Source organism: Tachyglossus aculeatus, chromosome 20, assembly GCF_015852505.1.
Source record: "Tachyglossus aculeatus isolate mTacAcu1 chromosome 20, mTacAcu1.pri, whole genome shotgun sequence".
Lineage (NCBI taxonomy): Eukaryota > Metazoa > Chordata > Mammalia > Monotremata > Tachyglossidae > Tachyglossus > Tachyglossus aculeatus.
The window spans coordinates 9532529-9552727 of NC_052085.1; the positions used below are offsets into that span (position 1 = coordinate 9532529).

At 40.7% G+C, this 20199-nt stretch overlaps 1 protein-coding gene across 11 annotated transcripts in view; it reads left to right on the forward strand.

Moving 5' to 3' along the window:
- CAB39L (calcium binding protein 39 like) overlaps nucleotides 1-20199 on the forward strand; it is a 77438-nt gene that overhangs the window by 28771 nt on the left and 28468 nt on the right. For 6 of the 11 annotated variants that reach the window (XM_038761533.1, XM_038761534.1, XM_038761538.1 and 3 more), the window contains 2 exons: nucleotides 5498-5644; nucleotides 13936-14100. In XM_038761533.1, coding sequence (XP_038617461.1) covers nucleotides 5534-5644; nucleotides 13936-14100 — 276 coding nt within the window. In that variant the 5' untranslated portion in view covers nucleotides 5498-5533. Of the gene's footprint in view, nucleotides 1-5497; nucleotides 5652-13935; nucleotides 14101-20199 lie in introns of those variants that run through there. The other 5 variants (XM_038761536.1, XM_038761539.1, XM_038761540.1 and 2 more) reach the window with 2 other exon arrangements.

The window sequence follows — 20199 nt, forward strand, 5'->3', positions numbered from 1 at the left end:
TTGCAGTAACACTGGTGATCTGAAAGTGCCCAACCTGAAGTGGGCAGAAACATACCTCCCGGGAGTTTTTGTGGTTGCCACCGCCCAAGCCCTTGGAAAGGGAGTTTCTAGTCACTTCCTGTTCACCACTGGGTGTGAGGAGAAGGTGGTGGCCAGGAGGCTTTCTAGCCCAGTCTGAACTTGACTGGATTTGGCGTTGCCATCCTGGCCTCTAAGTTTTGGGGTTTTTTTACCCCCCTCCAAGTAGTTGTTCTTAATAGCTGATCTTAGATATAGCTTTTAACATACCTGACTTTTCCATTGATAGTCTACCAGGAAACCTTTGTTTTAAAAAAAGTATCCAAATTTGCTTTTAACCTTCTCACATCCCTAATATCTTTCCTCTAATCACTACTTTTGGGACCATCGCCAATAAATTTTTTGAAATCTTTCTGCAATCTATTAATATTTTCTGCCAGGACAATTTCCTGTGTTTATTAATTCTGTAGGTTTGCTCCAAGCTAGGTGAAGCTGAGGAGAATCAGGAAGACAATGAAATGGTTGGAAAGTAAGGCCTGTGATGAAATGGGATTACACAGTTTTGGAGAGGGGAAGAGTGGGAGGTTGGTGTGGAGGAAATATCTAGGCAAATGTTTTAAGGTTTCTCCTAACTCTGTGATTGTAAAGCAACCTGTTTAGGGAAGCAGTCTGACCTAGAGGAAAGAACTTGGGCCTAGAAGTCAGAGGAACTGGGTTCTGTCACATACCTGCTCTGTGGCCTTGGGCAAGTCACTTAACTTTTTTCTGCCTCAGTTCCTTCCTGCAAAATGGGATTCAACCTGTTCCCCCCCCCCCCCCCCCCCCACTTAGGCTGTTAGTCCCATGTGGGAGCAGATTATCTTGTATGTACCCTAGTATTTAGTGAGTTAAGTAAGAGCTTAACAAATGCCACAGTCATTATTATTGAAGTGTGGCTATGTTAGTGCTTGTCTGGACTATTTCTGTGTTCCCCTAATTCCTTCATCCTGCTTGCTGACTAAGCCTGAGTAACTGTTGAACTGCTGCAACTATTTGAATTTTCCTTCCTCTCCGGTTTGAGGCAGGCTGGGACACACTTCTGGCACCCTGTGCCCCAGCAGGACCGTTACTGGCAGGGATAAGAGAGTGTTGGTAGTGCTGAACAAATCATGTAGGTCTTAGAGACGGACCGGGGGGGTCTCTGGTATTTGTGGGGTGGGGAAGCAGGGCAGCTCTTATTAAAAAAAAAATGATAATTTTTCTGCTACTTTTCCAATTCAGGTTTTATTTCTGCTGTTGATAATTGTAATTAAAAAAAACACATTTATGTGCTTTTACCTCCCCCATTAACTGCTCTGCACACAGTAAGCACTCAATAAATTTGAATGAATGAACTGAGGTTCAGTACTAGTTTCCTCCCTTATTTTCTCTCCCTCTTTCTTCCTCTTTTTTTGCCCCCACCCCACCCCAGGCCAATAGCTATCTAAGTGATCATAGCTAGCTCTTAATTGATCATCGTCATTATTCTTTTAACATGGAGTGGTCACAGTCCTTTTGGCAACCATAACCTGTGTGTGATACACCAAATGGCAAAACAGTCCCAAGAGAAATGAGAGTTCTCTTCCCACAAGAAAATTTTTATTCTAATTTAAGTAAATCAAGGCCATCAGGCTTTTAGATTTGTTTTTAGATTTGTTTCATGTGGATAATAGGAGAAAGTTCCTTGAAGAAGGTTTCCCACTATTTTTCCAGTTTTCTTAAAAAAAAGCAAAATTTAAATAATATTAAGCTACATGCAGTCTGAGCAAAGCTTTTTTTTTGGGGTTGGGGGGGAAGTGGGACAATGAAGTGATCCTGACCTGGTAATCCTAAATATCGATACGGATCTTTCTGTGCTCATATTCATACTCACCTGTTGTTTTCTGAGTAATTCAGTATTAAGGGCTGAATATTCTCAGTTGAAGGACACTTTCACTGTAGTCTTTATTGCATTCTGCAAAAGTCACGGAAAGACAAACAAAGAGGGTCATTGATTTGACACTGGCCGAGATATGTAAGGCTGGATTGATGTGACATTGAATTTATAACTAGAAACTGCAATCTGGAATCATGCTCTGTGCCAAACAGTGGTGATGGGAACCCCCTCCTGTACTGTGAAATGCTCCATTTTTTTTTTAGCTGACTATTTCTTTTGCACTTCTGGTTTAGAGAGAGAAGGGGAGGTGAAGACAGTACTGGCACCTTCTACAGTGTCTCTTCCTTTTCTTGCACTGCACATCCTCCCCCCACTCCTCTTCCTCTTCATTGTGGTACCTACAGTGGTGAACTTTTCCCTCCCACTTGCCATGTCTTAAAGGTGAAAGGAACATTGTGGAGGCTAGGCAGAAGCTGTCATTGAAAGAGAGAACGTAAATGGTGGTGGAAGCCTGCTTTCTGCACTCCTCTCTCTTTTTCCGCCCACCATTTTGAGCTCACACATCGTGGCAGCATCTAAAATGGCCTTTCAAGCCCACTTTTATGATCACTGCATTGCAGTCTGACTCTTGCTCTGCCTCTGGCCAAGGGTGGTAGAGAAAGTGTCAGTTGCCTAGTTGCAAAACTGATGGGGGGAAAGACAAATGGGTTTCTTCTTCAGGGGTGGGTAAGTGAATACGTATTTAAGAAAAACAAACCTGGAGAAATCTTGAGGTTTCTTTTCTGTTCAAGGAATGGTGATATATTCAGTTTTCAGAAGTCTGTTAAAAATTTTGTAAACTTCTACTGGACTGGACTGTTGGAATTTGAATGAAGCCTGGAAATCATTAGCACCTTGCTAATAATCATTACTGTCTATGGACTTCATTCATTCCCATTTAAATAATTTAGATGTAGCAGCTACAATTTTCTGACCCAAATGACCTTTCTTTGTTTACCCCACACTGTGACACTAGCACACTCAGATAATTCATTTGAATGAAGTCTGTTTAAGCCCTCTTAATTTTTTTAACCTGGTATTTAAGTGCTTAGTGTGTGCCAGACACTGTACTAAGCACTGGGGTAGGCACAGGATAATCAGGTTGGACACAGTCCCTATCCCGTATAGGGCTCACAGTCTTAATCCCCATTTTACAGAAGAGGTAACTGAGACATAGAGAAGTTGTGATACACCCAAGGGCCCACAGCAGACAAGAGGCGGAGCTGGGATTAGTACCCGGGTCCTCTGATTCCCAGGCCTGTGTTAATTCCACTAGGCCATGCTGCTTCTCACTGCTTAAGTTCCCTCAGTTGGTGCGTGAATAAGCTCCAGGGGGATGTAAGGCTTTTGCTCAGTGTTAGAAGGACTGCCAAAACCTGCAACCTCAGTTTCAAGGCAGCAGTGCTGAGCAATTTCTATTTTGGTTTCTTCATTAGGCTCTAAGCCACATACAGTATAAAGTTTTAGGAAAGCTATGTGGCTAAAGGTATAGAAATCGAATTTAAGACATAATAGGACTTCTTAAATGGAGAGGATCAGACCTTGCATGGTTTGAATTTTCAACCCCTGCATTCAAATTGGGTAACATTTGAGCAACGAAAGCAGCAGTCATTTGGAAAACTATCTTCTAACCAATGAAAAGAACTAAGCTTTGGCCAAGGTATATAAATGATGATGTCTAGGAGGGCTCAAATGATGTGATTCCTCCAAGCAGCATGTTGCCACTGGCAGATGTTGTAAGACCAATGGTGAAACCTAGTGTTTCTTATGTTCCTAGGTCTGTACGTGCCCCTTGGTCTCTGTTCCCCTCTCCCTTTCCACCTCAGTTTTTTGGTCACCTTTCGTCTTTCTTATTCGTACCTTCTGCTTCTGAAACAGCGTTCTGTTTTGTCCCAGAGATACATCCAACATATTTACAGGCACACAAATCAATTATTTAATATTTATCCATCCCCTGTGATGGCAGGGCATGGCACAGGCAAGCAAGACCCTTCACTGACACTCTCTGGACGTTACTTTTTTCCTCCTTCCCACTCCTGTGGAAAGTGAGACCTCTCTCTTCATGCCTTCAGAATTTCTACCCTGCCTGAGTCAGGAGCAGGTGCTCAGCATCAGATAAGACCCTGCATGTGAGGAGATAGGATCCAGAAGCATCTAAAGCTGCAAGAGGGAGATGATGCTCAGATCCCAAAGAGCTGGGACAAGAAGCCCAGCTCTGCTAATTGCCTGCAGTGTTACCTTAGGCTAATAGGTTACTTCCCCTCCTCTGTGCCTGTTTCCTCAACTGTAAAATGGGGACTGAATACCCGTTGTCCCTCCTATGCAGACTCTGAGCCCCACACGGGACAGGGACTGTGTCCTACCTGATTAACTTCTTAGAACAGTGTTTGACCCATCCTAAGAGCTTAACAATACCATTTAAAACAAACAAACAAAAAAAGGTAAGTGGGTACCATAAATGTAGGTCCAGAGGGGAGAATGATCCAGTCACTGGCCTGGGGGGGTGGGGGTGGGGCTGAAATTTAAGTACTTGGCCAGTGTTAGCCCTATAGTCTATAAGTTCACTGTGGGCCGGGAATGGGTCTATCAATTCTGTTATATTGTACTCTCCCAAATGCTTAGTACAGTGCCCTGCACATAGTAAATGCTCAATAAATACGATTGATTGATTGCCTGTAGCCCTTGGAGATTAATGTTGCAAAGCTGAAACTGATGAGTTGTAAAACTGAAATGGGATGCATTTAGAAATGCTGTAATGGTCATCAGTCTTAGCAATTCTGCTGTGGTCATGGCCTTATGCCTTGCTGCAGCTAATTGCTTATTTTTTTCCCCCTGCTCTGGAGGAGCATAATCTAGGTAAGAAGTGTGACATGATGACCAGTTAATTTTAGGGAAAAAAATCCCCAAAACTGTTCTGTTACAATATTGTAAAGGGAGTGATTCATTGTTTTCAAAATCCAAGACAAATCTTTTAAATGAAGAAAATTGGAAAATACCTCTCTTTATAAAGTTTTGACATAGCTCTCTTCCTCCCTTCAAAGCCCTACTGAGAGCTCACCTCCTCCAGGAGGCCTTCCCAGACAGCCCCCCTGTTTCTTCTCCTCCTCCCCTCCCCATCCCCCCCGTCCTACCCTCTTCCCCTCCCCACAGCACTTGTATATATTTGTACATATTTATTATGGTATTTATTCTATTTGTACATATTTATTATTCTATTTTATCAATGATATGTATATAGTTATACTTCTATTTATTAGACACCTGTGTACATGTTTTGCTTTGTTTTGTTGTCTGTCTCCCCCTTCTAGACTGTGAACCCATTGTTGGGTAGGGACCGTCTCTATAGGTTGCCGATTTGTACTTCCCAAGCGCTTAGTACAGTGCTGTGGACACAGTAAGCACTCAATACAATTGAATGAATGAATGTATTTGGGCTTAAAATTTGACACAATCACTTTTTATTGGTGAATTTAATAACATAGCTTTATACTTTGAAGTATATGGAACTTGTAAATAAAGTGGAATCCTGTTTTCTCTTGTTTAAAGCATCCACAGGTACTTTGGAAGAAGAAAGTTGGGGGAATGAAAAAAATGCCTTTGTTTAGTAAATCTCACAAAAATCCAGCAGAAATTGTGAAAACTCTGAAGGACAACATGACCATATTAGAAAAGCAGGACAGAAAGACAGACAAGGTATGAGGTAATGTACTAAAAGTTTTGTGAAAACATTGTTCAGGGTATAAATGAATTTAGGGAGATAAATTGTGATGATATGAAGACTGGTTATCAGCAATTTCCAGTTGAACCAAAAGGAATTAATGTGATCTTCACATGCACCTGTTGAGTGCATCACTAAATGGTAAACACCTTGAGGGTAAGGATTCATTCATTCAATTGTAGGGATCATGTCTAACAACTCTCATACTCTTCCAAGTGCCTTGTATAGTGGTCTGCACATAGTAAATGCTCAAATACCATTGATTACTATCAAAGTTCAGTCAATTATTATTTGGATTTATATTTGCAAATTCAATGATTTGATCCTGCATGTAATGCTGATACTGTTGAGCCACTTACTGTTATATCCTCATTTGCACACTGTTTGTATTTTTTTTGTTCTGTCCCCGCTTGTAGATTGTGAGCTCTTTAAGGACAGAGAAACTGTGCCTTGCTCCCGTTGTAGTGTCCAAATACTTAAGTACAGAACTTTGTACTCAGTAAATGACAACTGATTGATTCTGAGAGCAGTTTTACGTTTATGTGCATTGAAATTGTAATCCTCTGACATGCCCTCACTCATTTCTCCACCAACAACCCTCCCTTCTGCCTTAAGCCCACTGCATTCATCTCTGACCCAAAGGGAAAAAACCCAACAAACTGGAACTCTCCAGCTTGCTGTCTGTCTTCTCTGCAGTTATTTTGGGCTTCTTAGTGTCTAATGCATTATGCAGGAGATCTATGCATTATCTTGACTGCAAAAAAGGTGGCCCACCATCTTTGTTTTTTATATCCCATTCATCACGGCTAAGGTTTTAAGGTACAAAGTCTTTTTGAAACTGGATTGTGTTCTTCAATGAGAACAATCTGGTTTTGAGTGATTCCATCAAAGCTTTATAACAAGTCCACTGTTCTTTTTGATGTATTGTCAATAGGGCATTTCAGATGATTGGCTTCAGCAACCTAAACCTCGTTCACTTTACTGTCCCCTTCCAAACTTGTCAGTGAAACCCTGTGAGCCACATTCTTTCTGACCTACGAAAGCATTAAAGCTCCTTGAAAGCACAGAATATTTTGACCCCTATTTAATAACACCTTGAACTCTCTCAAGGAGGTTTAGATAGTTTCCAAATCCAAGCTACTTAGGCAATTTCACTTGGTTGGACTGCCCAGAGCTCTTGCTCTTGTAGGATTTGTGAATTGAATTTCAGGGGAACTTTAGTTTTTCAAAGTGACTTTATATCAGTTCTTCTGTTTTGACCTCCTAAGAGCTATGCGAGGTAAGGGGCAGCCCTTATAGGCTCACAGAAGTTGTGTCTTTTTGGCCACCCATTGTTGTATAACGAGGAAGTGACAGAGCTGTGACTAGAACTCAGGTCTCATGATGTCATAAATCACACTGTAACTCATGCCACACAAATAGTTTTTAAAAAATAGTAGCAATGAAGGAGGAATGTTTAAAAATCCTGTAATATATTAAACAGTGCTATTCATATATTTATCCATGACTGACTCAAATCTTGAATTTTTTCCAAGTTCTGATGACCTTGTTTTGATAAACTTTTGGAATAAGTGTTATTTTCCTTTAGTTCCATTTTCTAATGTAAACAGCCCCATTGACTATTTAGATACTTTGTACTTTGTGAAAATATTTTCCTGTAAAGTAATCTGTGTCCGAAGCATGAAAATCATTCAGTTTATAAGAGTAATCGGATGCATAAGAAAATTAGTTTCAGAATTTTTTATTTGTGATAGATTGATTGTGTGTGTGTGTGTGTGTGTGTGTGTGTGCATGCGTGCATGTTCTGGATAAAAAGAATTGTAGGCTTGGAAAAGGGCTCCCTGAAAGCAACAAATTTAGTTTCAGAATCCTGCAAAATTCTAACAATAATGGTATTTGTTAAGCGCTTACTGTGCCAGGCACTCTACTGAGTGGAGAAGTAGATAAACGATAATCAGGTTGGGCACAGTCCCTATCCAGGGCTCAAAGGTGAAGTAATGAGGAGAATGGGAATTTTGACCCCATTTTACAGGTGACAAAACTGAGGCACAGGAAAATAAAATGACTTATCTGAGGTCATACAGGCAAATGGTGGAGCAGGGATTAGAACCCAGGTTGTACGGTTCTTAGGCCCCTGCCCTGCACATTGGACCACACTCCCAGGCAATTCCCCTCTTCACATTTTAATAAGGTACATACTTAGTTCCTGTGGGAACAGCTAGGAAGCATCTGTGTTCTAGTCGGGAGGGACATTAATGAAAAAGTGTAGGCATGACAGTCAGAGGACCTGGGTTCTAATCCTGGCTCTGCCACTTGTCTGCTGTCTCAATTCACTGAACTTCTCTGTGCCTCTAATCTGCAAAATGGGAACTAAGACTATGAGCCCAGTGCAGGACAGGGACTGTGTCCAACCTAATTATCTTTGTATCTACCCCAATTCTTAGAATAGTGCTTGATGCGTAGTAAGTGCTTAACAAATACCATTTTAAAAAATAAACAAAAAAACTCGAATGGCCTGTTGATTCCAAAATGAGTTACAATGAGTCTTCAAAGTATAACGGTTATGACTTAGAGACTTGAAGATGCTGCATTAGATAAAGGCCAGAGAATCTTGGTTTGGCCCCTAAGAGGGGAAAAAGTTTTGTTTTAACTTTTAACATGCTGATTATTCAAGGAAAATCCACTTGGAAGCTCTTGTAACTCTGAACAAATTACTGCATATTGCTGACATCCTCACCATAATGTCTCCATTCCCTCCTGTCTTCTAACCTGATCTGTGAAATAATCATTTTCTTTTAAGAGTCACTATGCTTATGCCATTCACCCTTTCAAAACCCATCCAGAGACTGAGATTTTTAGAATAGTGTAGCCTGGGTTTACAGGATAGTGGGAAGAGTAGTTGTTTTGTACTGCTTGCAGTTTCTTAGATCTTCATTCAGGATGGACATAGTTAAAAGACTTCATCGTTATTTCCAAACAATATGGAGTTTGGCTTTTTGTCTCAAAAATCATGGGGCAGCAAACTGCATCCCTGTGTGCAGATGTGAGCTAAAAGGCCAATGTGCCACAGACAGTCTTTTTGCGTACTATGCACATGTAAAGACTGTCCTTCAATATACTGTTGTCTCTGGTATTTGCAACACCTAGTATATTTTCAATTCTTTCTCGTTGAATTTCTCTGAGACAAATACTGTATAAACTATCATTATTTCTTCTCTAGCTTTTATGACAAATTGAATGACTCCAAGCTGATTTATAATGATAAAAGGGTAGAGACATCACTGAAGTGTGGCAAGTGGGGAAATTTAATCGGTTGAACTTGGAAATGTATTTGGGGTGCTTTTTCTAATTCAATAGCCTGGCACCTTTCTCCAGCTTTTAGTATAATGTTTTGCACAAAGAACAGCTTACTCAAAGGTAATAATTATAATAATACATGTTCATATACGTATATTTAGTATGTGTGGGTGTGTGTTCATTCACGAGTGTTTATTGAATACTTACTGTGTCCAGAGCACTATAATAGGGACTTGGGATAGATTAGAAGACATGAACTGTGCCATTGAGAAATTTATATTTATACTTGTGAATGTACATATCTTCTTGAATATGTTTTTCCTTCCCCCACTGTAATCCTTTTTGCACTGGTTCAGAAGGTCTACACGGTTCTTTTGGTATCAAAACTTTGCCCTTTCTGAGCATAGTTAAACACCTATGGATTGAAGCCCAGATTTCAACTTTCCTGGGATGCCTCTGAACATAACTCCCCACCAGTTCTCCTCCTTACCTTCCCATTCCTGGCTTCTGTTCCCTTCCCTCCCCGCAAACTAACTTCTTAGCTGTACTACCCACTCAACTTTCCCCATCTCTAACCCATCATGCACACATTGTCCTTGCATGGAACTCTTTCTTCCTTTTCAAATCTTCCAGACTTCACCCTTTTCCTCCTCCTGGAGGCATTACCTGAAAAATCTCCAACTTCCCCAGTAAGTTCATTCCATTAGCCAACTTAGACACTAATGTATATATACACATATATAAATAAACTTATATAAGTTTATTCAATTTCTGCTCACTTTAAAGATTTTCTGTTGTTCCATTTAACATGTACTAATTAGTGTCTACTGGGCTTCCCTCTTAGACTGTAAACTCCTTGAGGGCAGGACATTGCCTTCTTTCCAAGATGCTAGTACAGTGATTGGTACATAATTGACACTCGGTAAATACTAAAGATAAATGATAATAAATTATCATTTATTTTATTCATGATGGATCCTCATTAAAGAACGAACAGAAACCTAAAATAGTATCATCTGTTATTTCTACTATGTACTGTTCTCCCTCCTACTTAGTCTGTAAGCCACATGTGGGATAGAGACTCTGTCCAACCTGGTTAACTTGTATCTACCCCAGTGTTGTGATTGATACACAGTATGTACTTAACAGATACAATTATTATTAATTATTAAATGATTATGATTGATCCTAATATGAAGTAAAATTAGGTGAACCAGGTAAAAGGTTGTGGGGTTGGTTAACGGCTCCTGATATTTTTTTTCCTACTCCTTTTCCACTCTGAATAATTACAAATGGCAACGGTACTTTGTAATCAAAGTCATTCCAAATTCTCTGGAGGGAAAGCGAAGATTGAAACCTCTTGGAAATTTTGTGAGGAATGATGCTTTTACCTCTGTACTCTCCAGAGCACTGTGCTTCCTGCACACAGTAAGTGCTCAATCAATAATACTGATTAATGTTCAGAACTGCATCAATGAAATTTTAAAATTTAACAGAAATGGTTGCAAACAGGAAGGCCTTTTGACACTCTGGGAATATCTTAGCAGATCAATTACAGAAAAGATGGTATACATACATATATATATATATATATATATGTGTGTGTGTGTACACACACACACACACACACACACACACACACACACACACACACAAACCTCACCCCCCCGCATTGTGATTATAAATAACAAACATTTAAAACTTATTCAAGGTCTGTTTTTCCTCCATGGAAACAAACACTCAAGATGATTATTGTTATAGTTATAGAGAATCAGTGTGTCTTAGTGGAAAGAGCTTGGGACTGGAAGTCAGAAGGACCTGAGTTATAATCCCAGCTCTTGCCAAGTGTTTGCTGTGTGATCTTCAGCAAGTCACTTAATTTCTCTGGGCCTCAGTTCCCTCATCTGTAAAATGGGGATTGAGTCCATGTGGGACAGGGACTGTGTCCAACCTGATTAGCTTGTACCTAACCCAGCGTTTAGAGCAGTTCCTGTCACATAACAAGTGCTTAACAAATACCATTATTATTATTATTATTATTATTATTATTATTTTAGTGTAATTAGTGGATACACATATTTCCCTCAGTTGCTGCTACAGTCATTCTTTTTTTAAAGTGCTTTGTCATTTTCTCATCCTAAGTATTTGAGTCCAAAATGAACAGCCAAATGTTGGAAATTTAGCAAAACAATAGGGGATTAGGATGAGAGATACATTTCAGAGCTGTTAAAGGTGGTTGGGTTTTTTTTGTTGCTTTTTAACTTAAGTCCTTCTGTGCTTTCTACCTTATTGTACACTCAGATTTTGGACTGAAAGTGAAGCCGTTGAAAACTGTACAAAGGCTCTGGGGGAGCCTTGATCTGATTCAAACTTAATAAATCACGTATTATCTATACAGATCCTTTACAGATTGCTGGGTTGATCTTTTTATCACCCTTAATAATTATGATTAAGGATCACATTTTCAGTCCAGTCTTCATTAAGCTTTGTTGTGGGAGGTGGGGGAGACTTTATGGTTTGCAGAAGGGTTTTTTTTTGAAGTTAGTAATAGCCTCCAAGTTTTCAAAATATGGGAAAAGTAGTTATGAGTTACTAGAAAGAAAAGCAATGCCTTAGAAGGGAAAGTTAAAGTACATTGGATGGTACATCCCTAAACTCAAGGAGGGAGGTCAGAGACAATCATTATATGGTTCCCCCCAACAGCCATTAGAGACTAAATACTAGACTAGATGGATCACTGCTTATGTTGAGAGGCCTTGGAAGTAGACACTTAAGGGTGAATCAATCCAGCTGGTCTCTCTCCAAAATTCTTAAAGGGAGATTATGGTCAGAGTGATTGGGGCAGGAGGGGTGGAAGGGGAATGGAGATTTGATTTGAGGAACAGAACCTCTTGATTTTTTTTTTTCTGGGAGGGTGGCATAATGGACACAATGCCTCCCTCTAACTGGCTCCTAGCAGCTCTTTCATTGCTTATAACTGGCCAAGTTGATAAGAGAAAAACCTCTGTCCTAGTCCTAGAGCCTCTGTCCTGGTGGTTATGAGGGAAACACTCAAGCTTGTCTCCAAAACATCAGTATAGGTAGTTGGGTGGTGGGGATACACAGTGGGAAAACTATTATCATTGGCTTCGCCCCCATAGCTTTTTGGGGAGGGAAGAAATCTGTAGCTTTTGGGACAGAGCATTTAAGACAGAGTGGTTGCAGTATTTTTTCATTGTGTCTCAAATTTTCATTTTCAATCCACTGATAATCTAGCTGTATTAAACTCAGGGTGACATCAACCTGGCGAGCCTGGACGGGTTCAAGATTACCACCTGTGTCATCGACCTTGTGGGCCTGGGCATGTTTGGGTAACTACCTGTGTCATCACATCACCCTGGGTTTGATGCAGTAATCTGGTGCACTGTAACTCTAAAACGGCCAGATCCGGGGGAGTTCATAGTGGGACAAGGCTGTAGATGGGGAGCCTCCAGGGGAAGGGGTTTTCTAGAGGCCAGGAATAAAAAGGTAGGAAAATTTGATTGGCAGGAATTTACCAAGACCAAGAAAAAGGCCAAACAGGGAAAAGAAAAACACAGGAGAAAAGAGGCAAAAGAATTAGTAGAGGAGTTGGAGGGCAAAGAGGCGGGGAGAATAGCAGAACTGGAGTGAGACACACAAGCACACTCGCTTTCATACAGATAACAATGTTGTCATTCTGCCATCTGGAGCTCCAGAATACAGTTCTGGGTGATGGGTATGCAAATTATTGCAAAACCTTGACGCAGGACTTAGAATATTCATTTATGCTCCTACCATGTTTGCTTTCTGTATTCCTGAAATGCTGGGAGGTCTTCTGTGCTTTTTTCAAAGTTGTGACTATTTATGGTCAGAAGCACACATGTGTTCTGTTAATGTGTCCTGCCCTGTGAGAGTGTTATAGGATGGTACCCAACAACTTTAAATGGATACTTCTGCTTCATTTTGAAGCAACTTCATATTTTCTGGATAGTTTGGGAGAAGGTTGATCCATTAAGACTGGCATAATTGATGTTTCTCAACGTTTTCCCTCCTTTTTCTAAGTGACAAAGAAAGCTTTCAGGTGAAACAGGGTTGGTCACCCACTCTGTCTAGTAGAGATCTACAAGCAGATAAACTCTTAATAAATGTTTATAACAGTGACAAACCATGGTTGATTTTTGATAACGAAGTGACAGAAAACTTCAGATGAAGTAAAATAATATACTGTTAAAATTTCAGATTTAATTTCTGGGTCATAATTTTCTCACAGTTGTATTTGTCAGGATGATCACACTTGTGGGGTTGATTGAACTCTCCGTGCCTTCCTTCACACAGTGGGCCATTGGACTTTCACAAATTAATGGTCCTGTGAGTTTGGGAGCATGTCAACCGTCCTGAATCAGTGGTTATTTACTTGTGGGTAGACAGCACTGAACATACAGGGTTAAAGGAATGCCATCTTTGAGGAAAAAAAATCAGGACTACGCATTTACTAATGGGCTCTAAAATATGTTGTGGAGTTGACTACCTTTCATTTTTTTGCATATGAGGTTTCTAATTTGTTTTGTGGGGTTTTTTTGTATTTGAAAAGGAGAATGCTAAGCAGACTTTGTGCCCTTTACAAAGAGTAGGAAGAGTGATGAGTTGACAGGTTTTAATAACTTGAAAAGAGAATGGAAGTGCCAAGGAAAAGGGCTTTTTCATATTGCTGCTAGGCCGAGCACGCCACTAAAAATAGATGGAGCCAAACCGTACCTCACTGACCCTCAAAATGGGCCAGAGGGATGTAACACTATAAAAGCTTTAAAATAAAGTTAGAGGTCCAGATTTAATTTGTGCTATGGATTTCTTATTTTTCACATTTCAAGGAATATAATTTTTAAAGCATCAGCTTTGCGTATAAGTAGAAATGCTTGAGATAATTCCCTGCCTGTGCCCTCATTTCACTGTTTCATCACTTGGTCACTAGGCTTCAGAAGAAGTGTCAAAGGCCTTACAAGCAATGAAGGAAATTCTCTGTGGTACGAATGACAAGGAACCACCAACGGAAGCAGTGGCTCAGTTAGCGCAAGAACTGTACAATAACGGCCTGCTGGAGACCCTGATAGCTGACTTGCAACTAATAGATTTTGAGGTAAGTGGGGTTATCTGTAAAATATGTTTGACTGGTTCCTTGAATTGACTTTTATTTTCTAAATTTAACTTACCACTTTTAAACATGAGCACCCCAAAAAAATATCTTCCCCAAGACTAATTTCCACCGAAATCATTTGGGAAAATAGAAAGATGTAGAAATAGTATTTCACAGGCAGTGTAGTAGAGAAAGTATGTGTATGATTATTAGTATATTTGGGGGGTTGTCAAACATTAGTCATCTGTTGTGGATATTCATTACCTAAGCCCAGAAAACAACTCTGACCAACACCTTCCTCGCTTTCCCTTACTCGCGCTGCCCTCCTCCTTACCCCTACCGGAGCACTCTCTCACCTTAGAACTTCTTGTCCCAGATAATCTGGACCAGGGGTGAGAGTTCTTCCCCATTTCAGGAGCTTCAGAAGGCTGAGAAGCTTCGGGCCTAGCCCTAGAGCCCAAGTGAAGTTGGAAAAACCCCTCACTACCAACAAAGTTTTGTAGAAAATATAAAGTTGCTTCAAAATGAAGCACAAGTATCCATTTAAAGTTGTTGGGTTCTATCCTATAACACTCTCACAGGGCAGGACACTTACTAGCAGAACACTGAAAGTTGACTTGGAATTTCAGGAAGCCTAAAATCCAGTTCATTATTTTAACTAAATAGATGCAAGGGCACTCTAAAATACTAAATCCCTATTCTGGAAAGTAATATTAGCTGGATCTACTTCTGATTGCTTTGATTTTTCTAGAATCTCCCTAGATGAAGTACTGTGGAAAAAAAAAATTCTAAACTCTCTTCACTGTTTTAGGATTCCATCCCCAGTAGCAGAATATTTTTCCTTATCCATAGGGGGCTTACCCTGCCTTTGCAAATGTTTGCCAAGGCAATGGAAGAATGTTCTCTTCTATGTGAAATGTGGTTGGACCTCTGGGGAGTTGCAGTCCTACAGCTCACAGGAACACCGTGTGAAAGCAGTCTGGTGGTATTTCACTGGGAACTATGAAAAGCGTGCTCTAGCATCTTTAAGATGATTGATATTCATGGAGTAGTATTAAGCTTCAGTATAGAGTGGTTTGAACTCCAAAAAAAGAGTGATTTTAAGATGCATTTTCCTTTACCTTTTTGTTCTTGAAACTGACAGAAGTGACGACATTGTGGCTTTTCCCAGAAGTTGTTCCGTTTTTTTGTTGTTGTTGTTGTCGTTTTTGGCTCCCTGACATCTGCAGCTATGATATAAATAATATTGCAGTGGGTTGTTTTCTTTATTCAGGAAAACAAAAGCTAACTTGCATTCACATGTGAACTTGTTGTGGGCCAGGAATGTGTCTTCTGTTGTATTCTCCCAAGCCCTTAGTTCAGTGCTTTGCACACAGTAAGCGCTCAATAAATATGATTGATTGAATGAATGAACATACAATTCTACCAACTCTGTTATATTGTACTCTTCCAAGTGCTTAGGACAGTACTGTGCATATAGTTAGTGCTTAATAAATTCAATATACTATGATGACTTCAATTCCAGAAAGTTGGAACCTTATAAAATCTAAAACATTACATAGTTCAGGGCCATAATTTTAAGCCTTCAAATTCTAACTGAACTCTGAATTTCATGTGAATTCTGAACCTTTCTCAATTTCCCAGTCCAATCATTTTTTTCCAGTCCGTTTTAACAGTGTCCACTCCCTGCTGCTCATATAACCAAACTGAAAGCATTTTCTAATGTAGTCAAATATAATGCGTCATCCACCTAACACAAGTTTCCAGGAAATCCTTCCCAAAAATGTACTTGGAATTTTCTCCCTCATATCAACCTCAGTAATGTTCAGGACCTAGTCTTTGAGTTCTCAGTCTGCTGCTTAATCATAGTTATGTTATTTATTGAGCACCTACTGAGTACACTGCACGGTATTAAGCCCAAGATATGTTCACTGCCCATAAAGAGCTCACAATCGACCAGGGGTGACAGAAAAATATTTACATATAGTGGGAACAGTCGGAAGAGTAGGGGCCAATAGATAGGGAGTTGAATGAATATTTCAGGAGAAAATAGCAGAATACTCGGGTTGGGCATTTAGCAAACTGGTTCTCAAACCACTGATTCATCACTGGAATCCTTGGAAATGGCTGACAATATACTGTGCTGCTATTTGATTAAATAGGGATTTGGTCAATTCCAGCAATTGAATATAAAGCAATCCATTTTCTGGTTTGTTCTTTTCTTGCTGTAATCCATCACCAGACCTCAGCCAGCATTTTTGCACTCTAGCTATTGAATTGAGAGAACCTGAACCTTAGGTTCCAGGTGAATGATATGTTGCGAAATAACAATGCCTACATAAATTCTTAATGGGTTCTTAGCCCATTTATAAGACCTTTTTGTTTTATGATGTTCATTTTCTTCTCTCCGCCTCCACAGGTAACAAATTGAGACATTCCTTCAACAATAAAAATGGGTGATAATTATTGGGGGCGGGGGTTGGGGAGGAGATATCTCTGGTAGATAGCAGAATGTATTCTTTTAGTTTGTGAAAGGACACTATAGAGTGAGTTAAACCTCTTCCCTCCCCTCAGGAGTGGGAGAGGGTCTCCCGGGAATCTTTCTGAACCTCTCTGTTGAGCAAGTGAGACTACTCCCATCTCGCCACGCAGCAATCTGAAGTATTTAGGTATTCAAAGAAATTTAGGGCTCACTTCAGACACCAGAGACTTTGTATTTAGCTCACCTCTGACCTCTTTTTAAAATAGTTTATCAATACCTTATTTGAGAGAAAATTAGAAGGTACAACTTAAATTTTTTTATAAAATATGGGAATTGTTTGGGTAACTGATGGCTTAGACAGTTAAAGATCCTACCAATTAATATTGAGGCTTTTGACTTCAGGGATTGAGTAATTTCATAACAAAATGTTGTTGATCTCCCGATGGCCTGCTACAAAATTGGGTGGGGTGTGGCACTTTGGCAAGAGTTGCCAGTAAATCATGACTGAAGCATGAGGCCAAATTTTTCAGTTCAAGCTTTGGGGCCTTGGGAATGGAGGTGTCTTGGGAGTTTCTTGTAAATCTAGTAGTCCCCAGCTGCCCTAGAAAACCTGGTTCAGTTGGGTGCCATAAAAGGGACGGAGAAATGTGCCCTGCTTGTGGTTGTCTTAGGGTATGTGATTCAGAGCCTGAATTGGGCTGACCCTTTGGAACTCACCCTGGACCAGAAGGAATCTTGAAAGGTCTCCTGGAGTAAATGGGATCTCCCCAAATGACCTCTGTCTCTGATATTGTATTTAGTCTATACTAGATTATAAAGACGTATGATTTTATATCTAGATGCAGGTGAGCTTGGGGGCGGGGGTTGCAGACCAATGTTTGCCTTGACATGATCATTTTCCCTGGAGTGTGTATATGTTCCTGCTGCCTTAGGCCTTGACACACGCAAACGCACACGCACACCATACACATGCTCTGTCTCTCTTGCTCTTGCTCTCCAACTTGGTATTCATTATCATTGCCATTGGGAGGGCACTGTACTAGGCCTTACAATAGATGTGAAGGATGAAGTTCCTACCCTTGAGGAGCTTATAATACAATTAAAATGAAAAGGGTCAGCAACAGCAGGCACTGTTTTAGCTACAATAAGATTGAGCAAGTAGGGACTGAATTAATTGATTGTATTGAGCACTTACTATGTGCAGAGCACTGTCCCAAGTGCTTGGGAGAGTTTGATACAACAGGATTGGTAGACATGTTCCCTGCCTACAATGAGCTCATAGTCTAGAGGGAGCTAATATTTGTCTCATTTGATGAGCTGTTGTCACCCCAGAAAGAATGAACTTCAATCAATAGATTATTGATACCTATGAGAGTTAGGATGCATAAATTGGTCTGTAATTTTACTCTAGGTTATGTGAAAAGATCTCAGAGGCTTGCTGGGCCTGTATGATTGACACAGGACAATTGGAAAAAGTGCAGCTGCAAGCAGAAATAAAGTCCTAAGATCAACAAGTTTTTCATGTCACATGATGGATTTTTCACTGGTCTGCCAGTGGAGGAGCTTTGTAAAGTAATGAGAAGATGCCCTGACAATAGCTGGAGTGCTTACAGAGAGAGGATCATTGGATGGGTTGAGAAAATGGAAAAGGGTGCACTTTTTGCTTTGCTGAATCATGCCTCATGATGAGGCATCCTTGGGAGAACAGCTGAGGGGCATCAGTGCTTCTATAATGGGGTATCCCCTTTAAAAAAATGAGGATTTGATTGAACAATTGAGAAATCATAGCTGCCTGTGCATTGGTTTCAAGGAAAATTGAATCAGAAAACTTGGAAAAACCAACATTTTGGTTTGCCTAAATCAAATTCTTTAATAATAATGTTGGTATTTATTAAGTGCTTACCATGTGCCAAGCACTGTTCTAAACACTGGGGTAGATACAAAGTAATCAGGTTGTCCCTCGTGGGGCTCACAGTCTTCATTCCTATTTTCCATGAACTGAGGCACAGAGAAGTTAAGTGAATTGCCCAAGGTCACACAGCTGACTGGCATAGCCAGAATTAGAACCCATGACCTCTGACTCCCAACCCCAGGCTCTTTCCACTAAAAGTTTTGCATGCCTCCCCCACTCCCCCCACCATGTGCTCACTGGTCACCTGTCAGTTTTGTGGAATGACCTTAATAACCTGCTACTGTGCTGATCGAAGCACTTAGCGTAACCTGGCATGACTTCTGCATCAGCCTTCTCTTCAACCTCCTTGCCTTCTGTCTCGCCCTGCTTCAGCCAATACTTCACTCTACTGCCCAAATCATTTTTTCTAAAAAAAGGTTTGGTCCACATCTCCCGACTCAAGAACCTCCAGTGATTGCTTATCCACCTCTGCATCAAACAGAAACTCCTTACCATTGGCCTTAAAGCACTCAATCAACTCACCCCCTCCTACTATACTTTGCTCATTTCCTACTACAACCCAGCCTTCATGCTTGCTCTTTTAATGCCAGTTTACTCAGTGCACCTCAATTTTGCCCCTCTTGCCACCGACCCCTTGCCCATGTCCTCCCTCAGGCCTGAAACGCTCTCCCCCTTCATACCTGACCCACCACCACTACCCCCACCTTCCTAGCCTAATTAAAATCATATCTCCTCCAAAAGGCTTCCCTCGACTAAGCTGTCATTTCCCCTATTCTCTCTCCCTTCTCTGTCACCTATGCACTTGGATATTTATCCTTGATATTCACCCCACCCTCAGCCCCACAGCACTTACGTACATATCAGTCATTTATTTTAATGTTTGTTGCCCTCTCTAGTCTGTGGGAAGACTGTTTACCAACTCTGCTGTATTGTACTCTCCCAAGTATTTAGTACAGTAGTCTGCACACAGTAAGTGCTGTTGATTATAGTAGACATTCACTGTGCCTTCAAGGACAGCCCAGTGAACTGCAGTAGACAGGCCAGCCTAATTTGTTTCTACCAGGATTGGAGCGGTTCCTCTTGAGCAGGGCCTTTGGGAAGATTAGAATTCAAAATGGCAGATTTGAAAACCACCACAGAAATTGCAAGTGACAAATGCATCAGCTGAGCAAAACATAAGCTCATACATATGCACATGGTGTAGTGTGGAGCATTGGTTGCATCTATGGCTTTTCAGCCAAACTGCCCACATGGGGTGAATCTTGGGTTAGTGGGATCATCTCCTATATTCATACCCTCAATAAAAATGTTCATTATGGGAGCAGATTAAAATCCATGACAGTGGGACTTGGCAAACTTTAGATTTGCAAATCGGTGCCCTCGCCTGGGGTTGCTGACTTTGGGGTTAGGGCCAGGGCATGGGGAAAAGGAGCAGCTGTTCAACCTAGTGCTGAGGTAAGCCGAGTAGCCTAGCAGGACGGTTTATTTTAACTGGGTTTGGATGGGATTGGCAAAGAGCTGTTTGTTTATTTTGTATTATCATCAACCCTGCAGGAAAGAAGAGAAAAGAACAGGCTTTCAGTTTCTCTTTTTTTCCTGTGCTCCGTAATATTTCTGGGGCTGCTTCTCTGCCAGAAGCCCCCCAGCACTTCTCTCCCTGTCAGTGTGGGGAGGAGGGGTGTGAAGCCCCGGACAAGGGTCTCCCATC